An 18,059-nucleotide genomic window follows, 5' to 3' on the forward strand; every position below is an offset into this window, starting at 1 on the left:
TAACATATTTCTTACTATCAAATTGCATTCAAATCATAAAGGAGACACTACTTTAGCAGAGCCAATATGTTCAGTTCAAGTAAACAAATTGTAAATCACCTACATTGGCAACTCTGGGTGATTTGCCCCTTGTAGGAGATTTACTTCTAAAACAGCAGAATTAAAAAGATGTGACTGCATGATGCAAACATAAACCAGTGATCTGGCAGAGGGAAAAATCAAAGTTGGATAGACTTGCCCCTTGGACCCACTGCAGAGTTTGGATCAATAGAGGAAAGAAAGAACCAAAGCAGAAGGTTTAGACAGACCTTCTAAAGGGGGTCAGCTAGAAAGGCAGCCAGTCCAGATGGACTACTTTGAGATGGCCAGAATGAGAGTGTTGATGATGCTAGGTTTGGAAGAGTCCATCAGGCCAGTTGAAGGAGGATTTGATTCAGGAGCTTAGCTAGGATACAGACATCCACAGTCTTTGATTTCCGCTTTTTGTGGACATAGGGCAGACAGATTCTTTTACTGGGCATTATACATTGTTGACCATCTTTATCTTGCTGTCTTATGTGCCATAGTTTGGAGGGAGGTTTCAAACTCTTTCCACACATGATGAGTTCTTGTCAAGATTACTACAGGCCACTTTGCCTGTTAACTTTTATGTGTTTCAAACATATAAACTCTCTTTCTCATCTATGTTTACTTAAATATAGTAAGTACTCAAGTTCAGCTTCTATAGAAGTACAGAGCAATTATGTCAGTTAACAATTTATTTTCTCAGTGTATATTAGGTAAATGCATTAAATTATTTTCCAATGAAGAGTTTTCCATATAAGAATTCATTAACTACCTAGGAGAATTTCACATGGACCTCTTTAAGATTCTCAAAGTGGTTAAAGAAGTAAGCCTAAGACCAAACATGACTAAAGTTTGGCTAAGTCTTCAAAGAACAAGTTAATTATTTTTCTTTTCTTCTTCCTTAGAAGAATTGATATTATTAGTAATTTCAAAATTTGCTTGGATGTGAATGTTCTAATTTGTTATACATTTTTAAATCTCTTTGGTTATTGTGTTGTTTTGGTCAGTTCCTGCTATAGTCCTTGAACCTGTCACTCCTAGACCCGAGGCCCCACAAACAACATTAGGTAATGTGAATATACTGTAATAACAGTGTCATTCTTTGTGGTCATTCCATTATATTCTTTTAAAAATTAAGAAGGCTCTTGAATTACATGTTGGTTTTAAGAGAACCATTGTGCATAAACCTGCTTTAGATCATTTAGATGGCATGTAACCTGCTTGAAATTGTCATGTCAGTCTGTTTTATTTAAGCAGTGTTTGTGTTAAAGCTCTGCTTTGACCATATCACAGGTCTCAGCCTGCACACACACACACACACACACACATCCCTCTCTTTCTCTCTCCCTCTCCCTCCCTTGCCCCCCACAGATAAAGCCATTGCAAGTCTGTTTCGATCTTTTTTCTTCTATTTGCATGCTATTTATTGTTTTTTTTCTGTTTCAGTAATAATATATTCTTATTTTAATAGTTACATAGAAAACATGTCAAAGATTGAAAATTTCAATCACAGATTTAGTAAGACTGTCCCACATTGTCCATTCAAATTTAGCAATGGTTCCTAAATATTTTGGTGCCAGTCAAGATGCCCTATGAGACTTTGTAATTACTAGTCTCTATTTCTTCAATTAAAAAGTGAATTTGTCTTCAAAGAATTTCCTGTGATAACAGAAGATTTATAATAAGTACATGTATATTTATTTGTCTTTTTGAGACAGAAATCTAAAAAGGTAAATATCTAACCCGCTTTAAAGTCTAGAGTCACATTTTCACCTCACAGAGCTTCCAGAACCATAGATAATGTATGTAGTAACCCCAAAATTTCTTCCCTCAGCTCCCAAAACATCACAATGGATAACTCGTCCACATTCCAGACCAAAACCCATGCCGAGTCCTGAAGCACCTGAGTCCAAACCAGGTAAACATTCCTGGTTAAAGTCTTAGCATTCATGTTCCTGGTTTAAAGTCTCAGCAGCCTGATCCAGTAGGCTCTCAAGAGTAATCTCAGTAGTTGGGGGGACCAGTACCCCTATGAGAGTGAAGATGCAATGCATGGGCAGCAGCAGTTCCTACTATAGAGAGGTTCAGAGAAACACAGCTGGGGGACAGCTGGAGGGCACCCATTGCCTTGAGCCTCCTGACTGCAGTCTTCTCTCACTGTGCATTTTAATTACTTCCTTTTACCTTTTGAAAATAAATTTTCTTTAGACAGATTCAGTTCAAATTAAAATATAAACATTGATTGGTTTTGATAGCCTCCAAATTCTATGCATATTTTGAGGTATACATCAAAAGTGGGAGATATATTTTAATCCTCAAACCAGAAAGATATTTAAAAATAGAAGCCATTCCTTTATAAATAAGATAGAAAATGGCTCTAGGCAGTGTCTAAGCAAATACAAGATTGATTTTGTGATGCTACCAATAAGATATGCAGGTACATAAATATCTGAAGCAGGGAATTAAAGATTAAAGGGTGGAGTCTTGAAATCACTATAGGAAAGGGATAAGCAGAAGGGTAGAAGGAATAAAATCAGAGGAGACCAAAGTGGAGATCAATCACAAGAGTGCAACTTAAATCCTGGTATAGGGCATGTCTTGCTTCAAGTGGGAGTTGAAACCTTTGTGCCTTTCCCCCCATGGTGGAGATCCTTAGAGCCTGATGGAGCAGTGGAGATTTGGTCTCCCCATGAAAGCCTGCTCTTTCTTTGCTGCAAATGGAGAGATAACCCAATCAATTCATCGTTACGAGGCCTCAGTGTCTCCAAAGAGGAATTCTCAGCAATACCTATACATTCCACTTGGCATTATAAGATAATCAAAGAATGAAAAATTAAGAAACAAGCACCTAACTTAGGTACAGTCAAATGTTAGGAAATCAACTATATTTTTTTTCTATTTTAATAGCTTTTTAAAGTTGCTATATAGTTCTAGAAACTAAATGGTACTAGAAAGATGCATTTCAAAACAATCATTTTCATTTATTGAAACTATCATTTTGCTTAATATTTTGGTTAGTTCCTACTGCAGAGTTTGAACCTGTGACACTCAAAACTGAGATGCGGGTGACAACAGAAGGTAATGACACATTGTAGTCCTTTGTAAGTGCTCTTCCTCCTTGTTGACTCCTTGCATCAAAATCACAGACTCAGGTGCTTCTGCTTTGTAAGACTACACCATCATCTCCTGTCATTCCATTACTATCTTCATTCTCAAAATATTCTAAACTATGACTCTTACAACAAGTCACCTCTTGTTTTTAAGAGACTCATCTGAATCTAATTAAGGTCATCTGTTGGGCATGTAACCATCTGAAATTGTTTCATCATTTTGTGTGTTTTCAAGCAGTGTTTTGTTAAAGGTAACTTTGAAAAGCAATTTTCTTGGCTCTAACAATGATTACCATGCCAGGAAGTTTCTTTGTGCATCTAAAAGTTCTTGTGTTTATTTAATTATTCATTCATTCATTCATCTTGGCTATTTGTGCAATATTTGTTCTTTGACAGTCTAGTTGTGGTCTTATTTTAGTAAACTTACAAAGAGCTTGCAACTGATCACCCACTGCCACTTTGAAATTTTTAGTAGTGACTCACAAGCTTTTTATTCTGTCAGAGTTCTATTAACTACTCTTCACTTCTTGAATTAGTAATTCCATTTTATATCTGACTTATTCCAATGGAATTTGAATTATAAAAGCAAACAGGCTATAATAATAAAGGTGGTGGTTACAAAAAATTCTCTAAAATATGAAAAAAAATAAGTTTTAGGAAACTTAAAGCTGTGTATCATGCTACCCCATGAATTTTGAACTATAGACTTTGTAATGACTGAAGGTTTTCTTTCCTCAGCTCCCAAAACATCAAAACGAACCCGACGTCCACGTCCCAAACCTAAAACTACACCAAGTCCTAAGGCTCCTCAGACCAAACCTGGTAAATGTGGGTTTCTGATAAAAGTGTGCATCCTAGCAACTCTTGGAAACCTGTGGTTAATGCCTGTGATGGAAGTGACAGCCTATATCAGGGAAGGCAAAAAGTGATCTACAGCTTCTGCCACTGTCACATTTCCAAGAGAAAATATAGCTGGGGACGTGGGTGACAGCTGAACTCCTCCAGCTTTCTGCATAAGGATCTTCTCTATTACTGTGATCATATTTACTACTGCTTATTTCATTCCATCCTTCTCTTAAAGACAAAATGTCTTAAATATAACCAAGTATTTTTATTTCAAGATATAAACATTAAAAGCCTTCCATCTTCCTACAGCTAATCATGGTTTTAGATTGCCGTGAGCACTTATGAACTTTGAGAAGGACAAGTTTGTGGAGGACAGGAATCCAGAGTTGGGAAAAAAAAAATTGCTTCTTAAAGTGTTGGAGATGAAAAGAGACAGAAGGGAGATGGGGAGCCCGACAAGGGGCACAGCTTCCTACAACAAGTGGAATCCTGATTCTGGGTTGTGACGGTAGTTGTGTTTGGAGAGGTCTATAAGCACAGTTAAGCATACCTTGAAGGTATGGTTCAAAAGGTTGGATCTTTTACCCAAAGCATCAGTGATCTTTCCTGTCCACTTGAGAGTGCTACATTTTTGTGATTAGAGCAGAGAGCTTCTCTACTGAGTACCACACACTAAGTGAATATCCATTATCTTGGTTTGTTGAGTACCTTTGCCTTGAACGAGATCTCAGCCTTTCCAAATTCAAGTTCTCAACAAGATTATTATGATTCACTTTGCTTTATTATTTGCTACATTCTCCTCTCAAACATAAAAGCTATTTATTATATCCATACTCTTTTAGAAATGTTATTTTCTTGAAGCTTCTTCCAAAAACAAAAAAAAACAGTAGTTGTTGAATAGTTAGATAAGTACATCTTTGGTGAAATGTCTGAAGTTTCTAGGGCAGCTTTCTACAATACTTGGAAGCAGGTACAGTTACCTAGGAGATTATTGTATTGACTTTATTGAGATTCTTAGAAGATTGTATAAGCTGTGGCTGAGCACCTCTTGAAAGAAAGTTTACCTGGCTACAAGATAACCAAATCTCCAAGTTACCAGTATTAAATTTCAGAAATTAATTGCCATATACCTATGGAAGCAATATTATATTGGTGATATTTAATTTGCTGACTTTCCACACACATTTATTTCTTTGCTTTTAATTAGTTCCTGCTACAGATCTTGAACCTGGTTCTCTTGGAACTGAAGCTTCAGAAACCATAGGTAATGAGTATTCTGTGTCTGCAATTATGCTTTTCCTGTCCGTTATCATACCATATCATTGTATCGCAGGTTCTTCTGCATCATAGGACCATTTCATCATCCTCTGATATCATCCCATTAGTCTTTCTCTTGAAATCATTCTGGGCTCTATATCAGATTATTAGTTGAATTTAAGAGAACTATGCATGAACTAATTTCAGGACTTAGAACTGTCATGTAACTGCTCAGCATTGTATCCTGTGATCATGTGCATTTGCTTAAACAGCACCAATTGAAGCTGTATTTAAAACTCTCCATCACCTAGACTTTCTTGTCCCTCAACAATTATGGAAATATCATGCTGCTTTGCTCATATTACCTTTTACTGTTCTAGGGTCTATGGATCTGCTGTTTTAAGGAATGGTGTCCATAGTGAATTGTCAAAATTTTTAATGTGCTCAACTTGGAATATTTAACTGATAGGCTTCTGTGATAGGGTAGACTAACTCATTGTCTTTCTCTAACAGTTTAAACAGTATTTCTTAATTTTTATTGCATCGGGGGCAACTTTGTATTCTGATAGGCACAGTTTATCAGTTTGGTGGTGTTCCTTAGGCATTCAAACATATGAACTTATTATACTCATAAGTATTTTAATAGTAAACAAAAATAGTAGACAGTTATCTCAACTTCTATAGAAGTACAAGACTAATAAATGCTTTTTTTTAGTGCCATCAGAAGAGCAGATATTACTTAAATGTCAAAAGCTTGCCAAGCAGACTAAATAGCAAGGGTCAGGTAATCAAACATCTTGTGAACTACTTCGTGATATTTAGCTGTATATGCTATTATCTTACAAGTCTGTATCATGAGATAAACAAGCACCTGGCTGTGTTTGGGAAAATCTACAAAGAACAAATGTCTCTTTTCTCTTAGTTAAGAAGCTTAAAAATCAATTTGTGACATTAACCTTAAAGTGAATTGTTAATTATTGTTTGGTTTATTTTTTTATTTTTATTTTTTTGGCCAGCTCTTGCTACAGTCCTCGAGCCTGTCACTCTTAGAACCAAGGCTCCAGAAACAACACTGGGTAATTACATTCTGTGTTCTTCAACATTTCTTGTTCATTTTCAAATCCATTCCATTATCATCATCATCATATTTGTCATCAGCTTTTTAAGATTGTCTTATCATCTGCCATTGCCTCTTCTTAGGAGTGTTAAAGATTCTTTTTAAAAAGGGTCCTATTGTTTTTGAAAGCTATGCATGGACCTAGAATATCTTCCTACCTTGTAATCCTACTAGAATTTGTGACATGTACTTTTGTCTAAACAGCACTCACATCTAGAGCTGAATTTCAAACATAGTAGTGTCTGTATCTTATCTGGACAGACTGAACTATAACAGTTTTTATGGCACCATAGATTCTTTTAGATATACAAAAGTTTTAGTAGGAACCTAAGACCCCACCAAGTTAGAGGTTTATGAGTCTCTTCCTTCTTTAACTTAATTTTACATGTGAGTTTTTTCTCTCAAGCTTCAGTGATTAAAAAAAAAAAGAGAGAGAAAATATTTTAATCTTAAAAGATATATGCCTCAACTTTCCAGGACACAAATCCTAGAAAACATAGGATTTTGTTTCCAAAGCCACCTGCCCTAGCATAATCCAAAATTTCTTCCTCCAGCTCCTAAAATACAACGAACACGTCGTCCACGTCCCAGACCTAAAACCACATCAAGTCCTGCAGAATCCCAGACCAAGTCGGGTAAATCTGAAATTCCTTGGTTTAAGCATTGAACCCAAAGCAATAACCATGGTGGGAAGTTAGAGTCATCATGTTCTCTAAGAACTGTTGTCTACCTTGTCAAGGCCTTGGGTAATGGTTTATAGCTGCTTTCCCTACAGAACTGTCCAGAAGAACATGTCTTTGGAAGACTCATGGGTTTTTTTTCTCTTACATGATTTGGTTTGAGTGAAGTTCTTGGTCTCTCTTTAAAGCTGATTTTACAGCACAATTGATGTAGTCACCAATGGCTATTTATTGCTATATCTGCATTGAAGCATTTGTTGTAGCATGGCTACATAAACTGTTTTTTTTTTTTACTTCCAAGAAATACAACAAGTTACTTTTGTATATTTTGCATACATATTGCCTGAACAAATTTCTAAAGCAATCAACCATACAAGTTATAATCAGAAACCAAATACCATATGTGCAATGGTAGATATGTAGCAGAGTTGCAAGATGTGACTGTCTTCTTCAGTGAACTGTTCTGGCCAGTGTAGCCAAATCTCCAAAATGCAACTATTTGCTTCCTATTAATTCTAAATTTTTTTTTTAACAAATGTCATTTGGAATGTTTTGAAAGAAAACACTAGTTTTTCATGTGTATTTAAGTTTTCTTGTATTCATGTTGTTGATTTCAATCAGTTACTGCTCCAGGCTTTGAACCTGATATTCATAGTACTGAGGCTCCAGCAACAACATTAGGTAATGATTTTTGTGACTTTCATAAAATGCTTTTTCTTGCTTGCTAAAAACCATACTGTCATGGCCAGAGTTGCTCCTGCTTCCAGAGACTGCTATTGTCATACCATTTCATGCTTGATAAGTTGCCAAGAGTCTTAATTTTAGCAGATGTCCTTGGATCCATTTAAAAGCATCTATCTTCCATGAATCTCTAAGATTTCATTATATGATTAGTGTTGAATGTGAGGTCAAAATTACTCATCTTCTCTTTGGTGTTTAGATTTATAGAAGTATCATGAACTTCCTCTATGTAACTTACTTTCCATAAGATCTGAGTACTGTTCTCAATATTCTAAGAAATGAAGTGTCCCTATTTTATTGTCAATAAAAATAAAGCTGTGCCCTGGCTAATCCAGGCTCCCCATCATCAGTGGGCATGACCACTCTTCAGCTCCACCACGGTTTAGCAATGGCTTTTAATCTTTACTAAGTAGGGATCTTTCCAAGTATCTATGCATATTAATATTTATTCCTTCAATCAACAAATGAGCTTTGTATGTGATTTTGGTCTCTAATGGAACTATCTGTGATAATAAAAGATTACTAACTTTTTTTAACTTAATACATAAACTCAAGAAAATATAAAATGCTTTAGAAACAGATCCACATACAATGCTGTTGATGGATTCTAGACCTACAAATTCTAGAATAACCCAATATCTTCCTTCTTTAATTTAAAAAGCCTAAGAGAGAGAAGACTCATCTACCTTCCAAACTTCAAACTTCTTCAAACTTTTTAGTGGAATCAGGAAAATCTGTTATTTGTGGCTTCTCGGGTCCCTCCAGATGATTGTCTCTGATTGACACTGAAGTGGCTTGCAATCCCTGTTTATATGCCTTAGAAGAGACAAGGCACAATAGTAACAGCTCAGCAATTACTGAGTTCGTGGTTGAGGGAAATCAACATGGTAGCTTAAATCATCTTGGTATCCTGCCTAAGGATTGACTCTGACAAAAGATGTATCTTCTTCAGATCTCATTTCTTTTCATCCATAGCTTTTTAAATAGTATTCACTCTGCATGGCTTCCATAACCTTGTGATTTTAAGGATGTGTGTATTTCAATTCATTGCTACCTCTATCCAAAATCTATGAAACAATAATTCATAATTGTTTTTACAACAATTCTTTCAGCTCCCACTGAACTGCAGACTCTTATTTTGAAACCAGTGACATCACCAAGCCTAGAAATGACACAAAGTCAACTGGGTAAATAGATTGTTTTATCTATCTGGATACACTGAGCTTCAGGGTACAGACTGTGATCCTCTAAGAATTACATTTCTAAGTATAACATATGCAAAAAGAACATATACTCCACAAATTTATCTAAGTATTTTACAGTGCTTATTCCATAGTTGTATATTGATATTAAATTAGTGTTACATTTTATTAATATTAATTGTATTATTCAATGGCATAAAAATGCCTTCATTTGTTGAGTTTGTTTTGTATCATTTTAGGGAATAATCACATCTTATTAAGTGGTTACCATAACCATTTAGAAAACCTGATTATATAACTTATCATTTTTTTTATTTAATCAACAGTTACAAATTTGTGGTTCTTTTTAGTCACTTAGTCACGAGCAGAATTTGTGCTCTACTATCTGAAAAGAATGAGTTCAATTATGGCTATCAAGGAAGGAGAAAGTTCTCACTCCAGTAAAGAATGAAAAACTTACCCTCAAACAATATGAGTGCTTCAAAACACATTGCCCTTCTAAACTGGAGCAAAATTTTAAAATCTGTGTTAGTGATGCTGTTGCTTGTCCCTTACATTTATTTTTGAAAAATTGGATTCTATCTTTTTCTATCATAGGATTATAATTTCATCTCTTCTGAGTATCTTTTAATTAGATAAATGTCATTTTGGTATTCATTCTGAAAATATGGTTATTAATGGTAACCTACAATAGTTATATTGTAAATTAAATTCAGTTATTAGAGCTTCCTTTAATGTTAGTGCTAATACCATTGTTGTTGTTATAACGGTTAACACTGAATGCTTACCAGGTAGAAGGCTCCTTTCATAATAATTAGTTTGTACTGATTTGTTTAATGCTCACAACAATCCATCCTTGATCAATTGTACCATTTTGTGTCTCCTGCTAGTTTCTGAGGTTCTGGAATCGGTTACATTTAGCACTGAGTCATCAAAGGAGACCATAGGTAAAAATGTTCCCCAATGGGAAGTCACGCATGTATGCTTTTCCATCTCATTGCAAAAATCATCTTTGGATGTCCTCATGCTTTGTGACTTTTCACAGCCACCTGCTCCTCACTTCTTGTCATGCTTATCCAGTGAGTCTTGAGAGTCATTAAATACAGCATATTGTGTCAGTATCTGCTGCTATGCAAGTTTCATGATTTCCTTATTTAGTTTCCTCTCCCTGAGTGAAACTTTTATTTTTTTAATATTCTGATCACTCTTTTAATATGTGTACATATGTAAATATGTTCACATTTGCACAAATTTTCATTTTCACATCATTTTTAATATTCGTATCCATGCTTCCTAAGGACTCATTCTATGTCTTTTTCTTACAAGAACTCTTATGCAAAAATATGTAAAGAAGTAAAATTATTTGCTTTGCTCTGGGTAGTAATTGCCAGAAATACTGCCAGTTATGATGTGATGTGTGTGCATGTGTGTCTATGTGTATATGTTTTCCCAGAGAGCACACTGCCTTCATTTTCTGCCCTCATTTCAATCTTATTAAATTGATAATTTACTTGATATCAATCTTGATAATCTGCTTGAATATTAATTATCCTCATGAGCATATCTGCATAAGATAATTAACCTGAGTTTTCAAGGTAAACACAGGATTCCATGGCAGTATACTTTGGACTGCCCTCCACTAACCAGCCATTCCCTGTTTCTTCCCAGCACCAGTCGAAACAGATTATGTATATCCCACGACCAAATCACCTTTCGGGACAGAGGAATCAAAACCTAAAGGTGGTAAAGGTTTTCATGCTACAGTTCATTTATTCAACACATTTTTAATTAGAATGTGTTACATAGTATAGCATAAATGTTTAACCTATAGTACTTACTTGTTCTACAACTGAACAGATTTGAGGAGCTATAGCTACCAGCATTCTTGGATTCTTTGTTTTTTCTTTTAATTTTTGTTGTAGTTATAGATGGACAGAATGCCTTTATTTTATTTGTGCTCTGCCACTGAGCTACGCCCCAGCCTGCATTTTTGGATTCTGAAAGTGATAATTGACTCTGAAAACAGAAATAAATTTCTGTTCCTCTGCTGTTATCTAAAGATTGAATGAGCACAAAAACATTTGGAAGTCAGAGACAGTTAAAACATTGGAGAATTGAGGTCATAAAATACAATTTCCATCTGTAAGTAACAATGCTAATTCTTGAGAATGAGGTGTGTTGATAGTCAAGGAAGAAATACTTGAGGATAACTTAACTTCTTACAGGTTTTAAAATAGTTCTCCTTTGTTTTGATGCAGTTGTGGAATCTATTACATATATGTCTGAACCTCCTGTGACCACACTAGGTAATAACAACCTCAAGCGTCCAACCCATGTGCTTTCTGTCCTCATCACACTGTCACCAGACCCTCAGGGTCTTGCTCATTGTGAATTCACATTGCATCACCATTCTTTGTCACACAGTTCATTGTCATTCTTGGTGCTTCTGCTCATAACCATTGTCCAAAAATGTCTCTTCCGTTTTATATTAAGCCTTGGTCTCCTTTCTCTGCTTACATCAGCCAGATGTTTGAATCTAAAGCATCTCTTTCCTTAGCATTAAGCATTCCACCAATTTGGTATTGTGTTGAATGTTTCAGGCAATGCTTTTTTTGTATGATGATTCATTTCTACTTTCTTACCTAGCAGCGGACTTCCCATTAACACTCATTCCATCCCATTCATTTACTTTCTGGATTCTTCTTCCTTCATTGTTTAAGTGAAATGCTATATTGCATAACTGGCTTGTGTCACAACATTTTTTTATTACCTTTCCTTTTGTGGTTCTTATTTAATATGTCTTTCTAGAATTGTTGAGGAGGTAGGATCCTAATGTGAAGATTTTAAATGTTAATAATGTTGCTTACTTCAAACGTGCTTTGAAGCCTGGCACTAACTAAGCATTTTTTAAGCTAAATGAGTTACATAGAAATAATGATGCTGTTTCCTACAGACTTCAATTTTATTTTAAAAAATCTGTTACTTTTCTATCTGTTGTCTGTAATCAGAGTGTGTCAAGCATTTTAGTAACCTGGCATACTTTCCTTCAGTTACCATAGAAACGTCATCTCTGCCTTCCCAAACTATAACCCCACCCAGCCCTGATGAGCCTCAGACTGAACCTGGTAAATATTCTATTTCATATTTCATGCATGAGGTGAGTGTTTGCAATGAGAACATGGGTCTCTTCTGGATATCAGAAGTCTTGGCTTCGTCACTCTGCTCACCGTCTCTGATGGGTGAGCCTACCTATCTGATGTACCACTTCTCCATCTATCATCAGTAACTTCTCAAATGGCAATGTTGTATATGTTTGTTAGCAAAATGCTGAAAAACACCCTTTAGCTAGTCTTCAAGTGTTTAACTCTGGAAATAGAAATATTTCTGGGAAAGGACATTTATATTCTGTGTGTGTGTGTGTGTGTGTGTGTGTGTGTGTATGACACATTCAATGTGAATACACACACGTACATAATCTTAATTACTTTATCATCTTGATTAATTTTAACATATCTCATTTGTGTTTGAGATTAAAAGAAACCTCCAGAAATAGGTTTCACAGTATAATCCACATAGAAGAACAGCACTGGCCTGTCACCATAATTATTCAGGGGCCTTACTTCTTTCCACTCATTCCTGTAGTGTTCTGGTCATTTCACTGCATACACGTAAGAGAAACTCAACTCAAACCATTAACTTTGGCAAGTCATAAAGTTTTGCTTGGTGTTGTAGTTAGAGATCAATGGAAACAAGTAGCCAAAATGAAAAATTAAGTGTGTCTCTTCTCCAGGGAAAATCTTCTCAATTCCTGCAGGATTCCATGGAGAGAAGTTTTATCATAAATAAGCCATAACTTGTGTTTTGATTGCTCTTAAGCTATTTTTATATGACTCTGCATTCAGGGGAAATAGGGATATTAATTCTATCTATTGTGCTCTGAAACATTCTAAATATTGTCTATAAACTCTACAGTTTAATTTTTTTCTAGAATTCTACATTGGGTACATGAATGGAAGCTGTACCAGACTTTTCCAAAGTTTGTCTTCAATAGGCCTAATCATTTATATTTTTGAAATACCTAATTGTAAACACTACTGTTTCTTATTCTGAATCATTTTTCATGGAGTTGCTTCATGATGTGCCGCTACCTTCACATGGTCCTTCATAAATCCTTGGGAAAGCAAGGATCCTTGGGAAAGCTTGGGATCCTAAGCAAGTGAGGAAGCTGAGAACCAGAAAATCATGGCACTGTAACAAACAAAGCATTGAATTTTAGCATTGGAAAAGCTCTTAAAAATCAGTAACTTTTGATGAAGAACCTGAGTCTGTAGCCCTGTGATTAGCAAAGGAGCTAAACCACCAGGCTCCTAAACCAAAGTAATCTCCCACATGTGCTGGTATTCTTCTCTCAACAGGCAAGAGGATTCCATTGAAACCCTGCATACTTTCTGTGTTTTGATGTTTAGTATGAAAGAATCCTCTGCAGATTCATTCAGAAATTTCTAGTGTCTAATAATTCTTATTTTCAGCAAGTTTTTTTTAAGCTGCCTGAATCTGCATGATGTTCATACCATATTTTTTCTTTTATCTCAAACCCATTTTAGTTCAACCAAACAGTGCTTCCACAGATGATGCTTGCATATGATAATTACTTTCCTTTGTCAGGATATACTTTTTTTTTTTAAGAGAGAGTGAGAAAGGGAGAGAGAGAGAGAGAATTTTTTTTTAATATTTATTTTTTAGTTATCGGCGGATACAACATCTTTGTTTGTATGTGGTGCTGAGGATCGAACCCGGGCCGCACGCATGCCAGGCGAGCGCTCTACCGCTTGAGACACAACCCCAGCCCTCAGGATATACTTTTAATTTCCTTAGCAAAGCAACAATTGGTTTTACACTGCATATCCTAAAACTTCTTGAAAATATCAAGCAAAGGGATAACACTCCACAGAAAAATACCTTGGATGTTCAATTTTTCTTCCCTGATCTAACCAATAAAATTGTGTTTTGTTTAGTAAGATTAATTTTCCCCATTAGTACTTGCTATTAGCATTTACTGTTTATTTGGAATATAATTTGGTAACTTAATTTTTTATTTAGAAAAAAAAATATGTATAAAATAACACACGTAGCTATTCTGATTAAATGATGTAAACTTATTATAAGAATCAATTTTATGAAATTTATTTTCAACCTATTGAATAGATATTTTGAAGGAGATATTTCTGAAATCCCAACAGTTCCATTTTGCCAGATGAATATCTTGGATGTCATTTAGTATGCCTTTGTGTTTTGTTTTCTGTATTAAAAAAATATTGTCTTCCTCTTCTCTGTAGTCCTATAGAAGCTTTAGTTGCAATTGCTGTGCATTTTGGTCTTCATTTACTCAACCAACACCTTTAAATTCCTAGAGGCTTAGGTACTGTGATTCTCAAGAAGGGCTAAAGAGCTCCAAAACTATGTCTTTCTTGTAGCTCCCTGGCAGACACCACGTGCTCCTCCCAAGCCAAAAACATCTCCACACCCAAGAATCCCACAAACACAACCAGGTAAATATATTTTATATTTTAGCTTGAAAATTTTGAGATGAATAGAGTTATTCTGTTTGATTATAGCAGGTTGAGTTTTTTAACCCATATAAAATAAGTCTTCATCTACTAAAGGTTTTTTTTTTATTATCTTTAGGTTTGATCAAAGAATTTTTCACTGGGAGAGCTTAATTCACTAAGCTTCTCTAATGTTCCCTTATTTAAGATGGGGCTCTTTGAGACCAGCATTTCTTACCTAGGGTAACCTGTCCACTCCCTTTTCCTCTCCCACCTTGAGATTGTCCTCCTCGCCCTTCTACCACCTCTGAATGGACTTCCCCTATGCAGTCACCTAATTTAAATTATCATTAATATATGACCTACCTGCAGAAAATATCTGAGTGCACCTCCCCAAGGATACCAGGAAATGAAACTTCACTATCACTAGTGGTCTGGAAAAGGAAAATATTTAGCAGCACCAAAATTATTCTTGATCCAGGTAGTAATTCTGGACTCTACCATGAGTATTTACATTATATCTTGGCACTCCACTGAAGGAGGGGAGAGAAACTATAGTTTTAGGTCCACACCTGATTCTGAGAGAAAATGTACTTTAAAGAAAAATTCCTTAAAGTAACTAATAATTTTTAAGTCTGTATTATTAAGTGCATTTTTAGATTTGTTTTAATTAGTTACCAAAACTTTACTGTGAAAATAATACATTCTGATGCATAAATATATGAAGGTGCCAAGATAACATTCCCCTAAAGAATAAGAAATTTTAAACAATAAATATATTTGAAACATTAAGATATAAAAAGTCCTGGTAAAAATAATTAGTGATTAATTAATAAATAATAATAGAATAGGTATGAAATAAATCAAAAAATTTTAAAACTAATAGTTATGAAATAATTAACCAAGTCTATTAAATTTGTTGATAGGAAACTAAAGATCTCACTTTAAAAATGATGTTAAAATTATGTGAGAAGCAGCTCTCAATTTTTTATTTGAATATACACCATAGAGCAAGTTAAAAAGAAAGAAGAAATGGAAATTTTAAAAGCACAAAAACTTAATAGATACTGACATACAAGAGAAAAATAAAAAATAAATATTGGGAGTTAAGACACAGGCTAAAAGTTTCTAGTTAGTAAGTAAATAAATAAAGGAGAGATGAAGTAATAGAGAAATGTATTCGTAATTTTATCTTAGTACTCTGTAGTTATAAAAATAGAATTTGCTCTAATTTCCCATTATTATACTATATTCTAAGTTTCAAATTTGTTTAATTTTGATTTAGACTTTCAGCTAACCTTTCTTGACAAGATGTGTAACTTGAGAATGGATAGATTCACAGGCTTAATGCGTTCCACTCTCTAAAACCTGAAGGGGCTGCCAAACTGTAAGGAGAGTATCCTGTAATTGTCCCAACTGGGGAAGCTTCCAGACCATCAGAATGTCTGATGGAAAGTAGCTGCAACCCTAATACTTCTGGCTTTGTCAGTGCCACTTAATGTAAGGGAAAAAGTTGGAAAACCAATCATGAAAAAAAATCCATTCTAATTATTTGTTTTTAAAGTAGGTAGAATTAATCTCTCTCCTATCCATAATGAGAATACAAATCTTATTTCACAGGTACTATCATTATCCTAGATTATTAGTCTTTTAATGATATGTGTGTATAATTGACATACATGTCACAAAATATTTTAAAGACAAACATTCAAATCTTAGTACCTCTTCCCTTGCTTTGGCCAACTCTTGTAAATATAAAGAGGTAATTTGAGTGAGAGAATGCTCTATTTATGTGTATAATACCAATGCAAATTATGCTGGGCATAAATAAAAAGAGTATCATCTAACAATAATGTGAATAATTCAAAATGTATCACAATTTTATTTATCCACAACTTTTTTCAGAATAAAATTCTGTAATTGGTCATGTCATCTTTCTTGCTATTTTAATGCAAAGTATATTTATAAATTAGAGAGATTGAAATCTTTATTTGCATTTGAGGACAAAGCAGAATCCAAAATTTGGAACAAGTCATCAAGGCTATCTTATAGGTCCATAAAACTTTGATTTTTAGATTCCTATGTTCATACATAATAACATTACTATTGTTGATTTTATATTTATAGATATCAAACATCAAAATTATGGGTGCTCCTAGTTTTTTGGGGGATAAACGATATGAAAATCAGGATACAATCAGATTCTTCAATGCCATTTTTATAAAGTTCCTTGAGAAGTTGAAGAAACTATATAGTAGTATGAACCTTGCCTATTTCTTTACCTTTAAATGTAGCTGATAATTCCTTCCTCCCAGCATGATGGTGTAAACCAGAAGACATAATCCCTATAAAACCATTTCTGAAATTGTGAAGTGAACTATAAATAAATTAGATATATTTTCTTGGTGCCTGTTCATTTAGCACCTTGTTATTCCATAGGAATGGATGTAGAAAGAAAAGTTTAATTTGGAAACATGTTTATTTGAAGCTTCCTGGAGGCCTGAGAAACACGAGGGAGTAGAGTGAACCCACCGGTCCTCAATGGTCCGTTGCCTTTCTGGGGTGGCCTGAGGTAACTTGACCCTGTCAGTGCTGACAGATTTCCACTCTGACTTCACTGACTTCTCCTTCAGCAGAAGACATGAGATTACATTTAAGAAGTCAATCAAACGTATCCAAAAAGGAAAAGCACTCTTGCATTTATTTAATTGCTGTATCCTCTGAAATAAAAAAAAAAAAAAATTCTTCATCATACCCCAAAGGTTTGTTAAATTTTGTGATTACTCAGACTTTGTTTTCCTAAAAGTATTTGGATTTCTAACTCATCTCCCTGAGCTTATGATTTACTTTTCTGTTTAGCTCCTGGGTCAACCGTATCCTGTTTTATCAGCAGTCCAGCTCATTCCTCGCCAGGCCTTATGTGTTAAGCGTGACTTGAGACGCTGAAACCAAAGACTCATGAACTGAATTCTCTCTTTCAGTTCCTAAGGGGCCCCAGCGTGCTACTTCAAAACCAAAAATGTCACCAAGTCCAGAAGCGTTATACACTACACCTGGTAAATGTTTTATTTCATGTTTAAGCCAAACACATTCTATTGCATTCAGCTGTCCTGAAACATGAGAGTTGATATATGTGAGGTCAAGATTTCATTTATGCTGAAATGCCCTGTTGTATCATATGTGGTATGGTTATTTCAGAGGTCTCGTGAGAGACCAGTTGCTCTTGTAGTAAAGCTGTTATTGCAATCAGAAGGTAAAGAACTATACCAAGGATAGAATGTCTTTCCAAGAACCTGCCAGTTCTAACATGCTATACTCAAAATTTTCACCAAACTAAAATGTAAAATAATATGGTTTGTTTTTTCTCAACAGCAACAAAAAAATGATAACATGGTATTTTATAAATAGAGGTAATGATGTTTAGCAATTTGCTCATAAATTTTTCTGTACCCATTGATTTTTGTCTGTTTTTTTTCCCCCTATCAAATTCACCA

General features: G+C 34.8%; 1 protein-coding gene across 12 annotated transcripts in view; it reads left to right on the plus strand.

Moving 5' to 3' along the window:
* The window catches only part of Abi3bp (ABI family member 3 binding protein), a 238,438-nt gene that overhangs the window by 165,294 nt on the left and 55,085 nt on the right, over positions 1-18,059 (plus strand). For 6 of the 12 annotated variants that reach the window (XM_076866958.2, XM_076866959.2, XM_076866960.2 and 3 more), the window contains 15 exons: positions 1,074-1,133; positions 1,901-1,984; positions 3,085-3,144; positions 3,915-3,998; positions 5,230-5,286; positions 6,296-6,355; positions 6,951-7,031; positions 7,698-7,757; positions 8,930-9,004; positions 9,910-9,966; positions 10,688-10,759; positions 11,278-11,325; positions 12,070-12,144; positions 14,494-14,568; positions 17,547-17,621. In XM_076866958.2, the coding sequence (XP_076723073.2) occupies positions 1,074-1,133; positions 1,901-1,984; positions 3,085-3,144; positions 3,915-3,998; positions 5,230-5,286; positions 6,296-6,355; positions 6,951-7,031; positions 7,698-7,757; positions 8,930-9,004; positions 9,910-9,966; positions 10,688-10,759; positions 11,278-11,325; positions 12,070-12,144; positions 14,494-14,568; positions 17,547-17,621 (1,023 nt within the window). The remainder of the gene's footprint in view (positions 1-1,073; positions 1,134-1,900; positions 1,985-3,084; positions 3,145-3,914; positions 3,999-5,229; positions 5,287-6,295; positions 6,356-6,950; positions 7,032-7,697; positions 7,758-8,929; positions 9,005-9,909; positions 9,967-10,687; positions 10,760-11,277; positions 11,326-12,069; positions 12,145-14,493; positions 14,569-17,546; positions 17,622-18,059) is intronic. The other 6 variants (XM_076866965.2, XM_076866966.2, XM_076866967.2 and 3 more) reach the window with 2 other exon arrangements.

The sequence above is a fragment of the Callospermophilus lateralis genome, chromosome 10 (genome assembly GCF_048772815.1).
Source record: "Callospermophilus lateralis isolate mCalLat2 chromosome 10, mCalLat2.hap1, whole genome shotgun sequence".
NCBI classification, from domain to species: Eukaryota; Metazoa; Chordata; class Mammalia; order Rodentia; family Sciuridae; genus Callospermophilus; species Callospermophilus lateralis.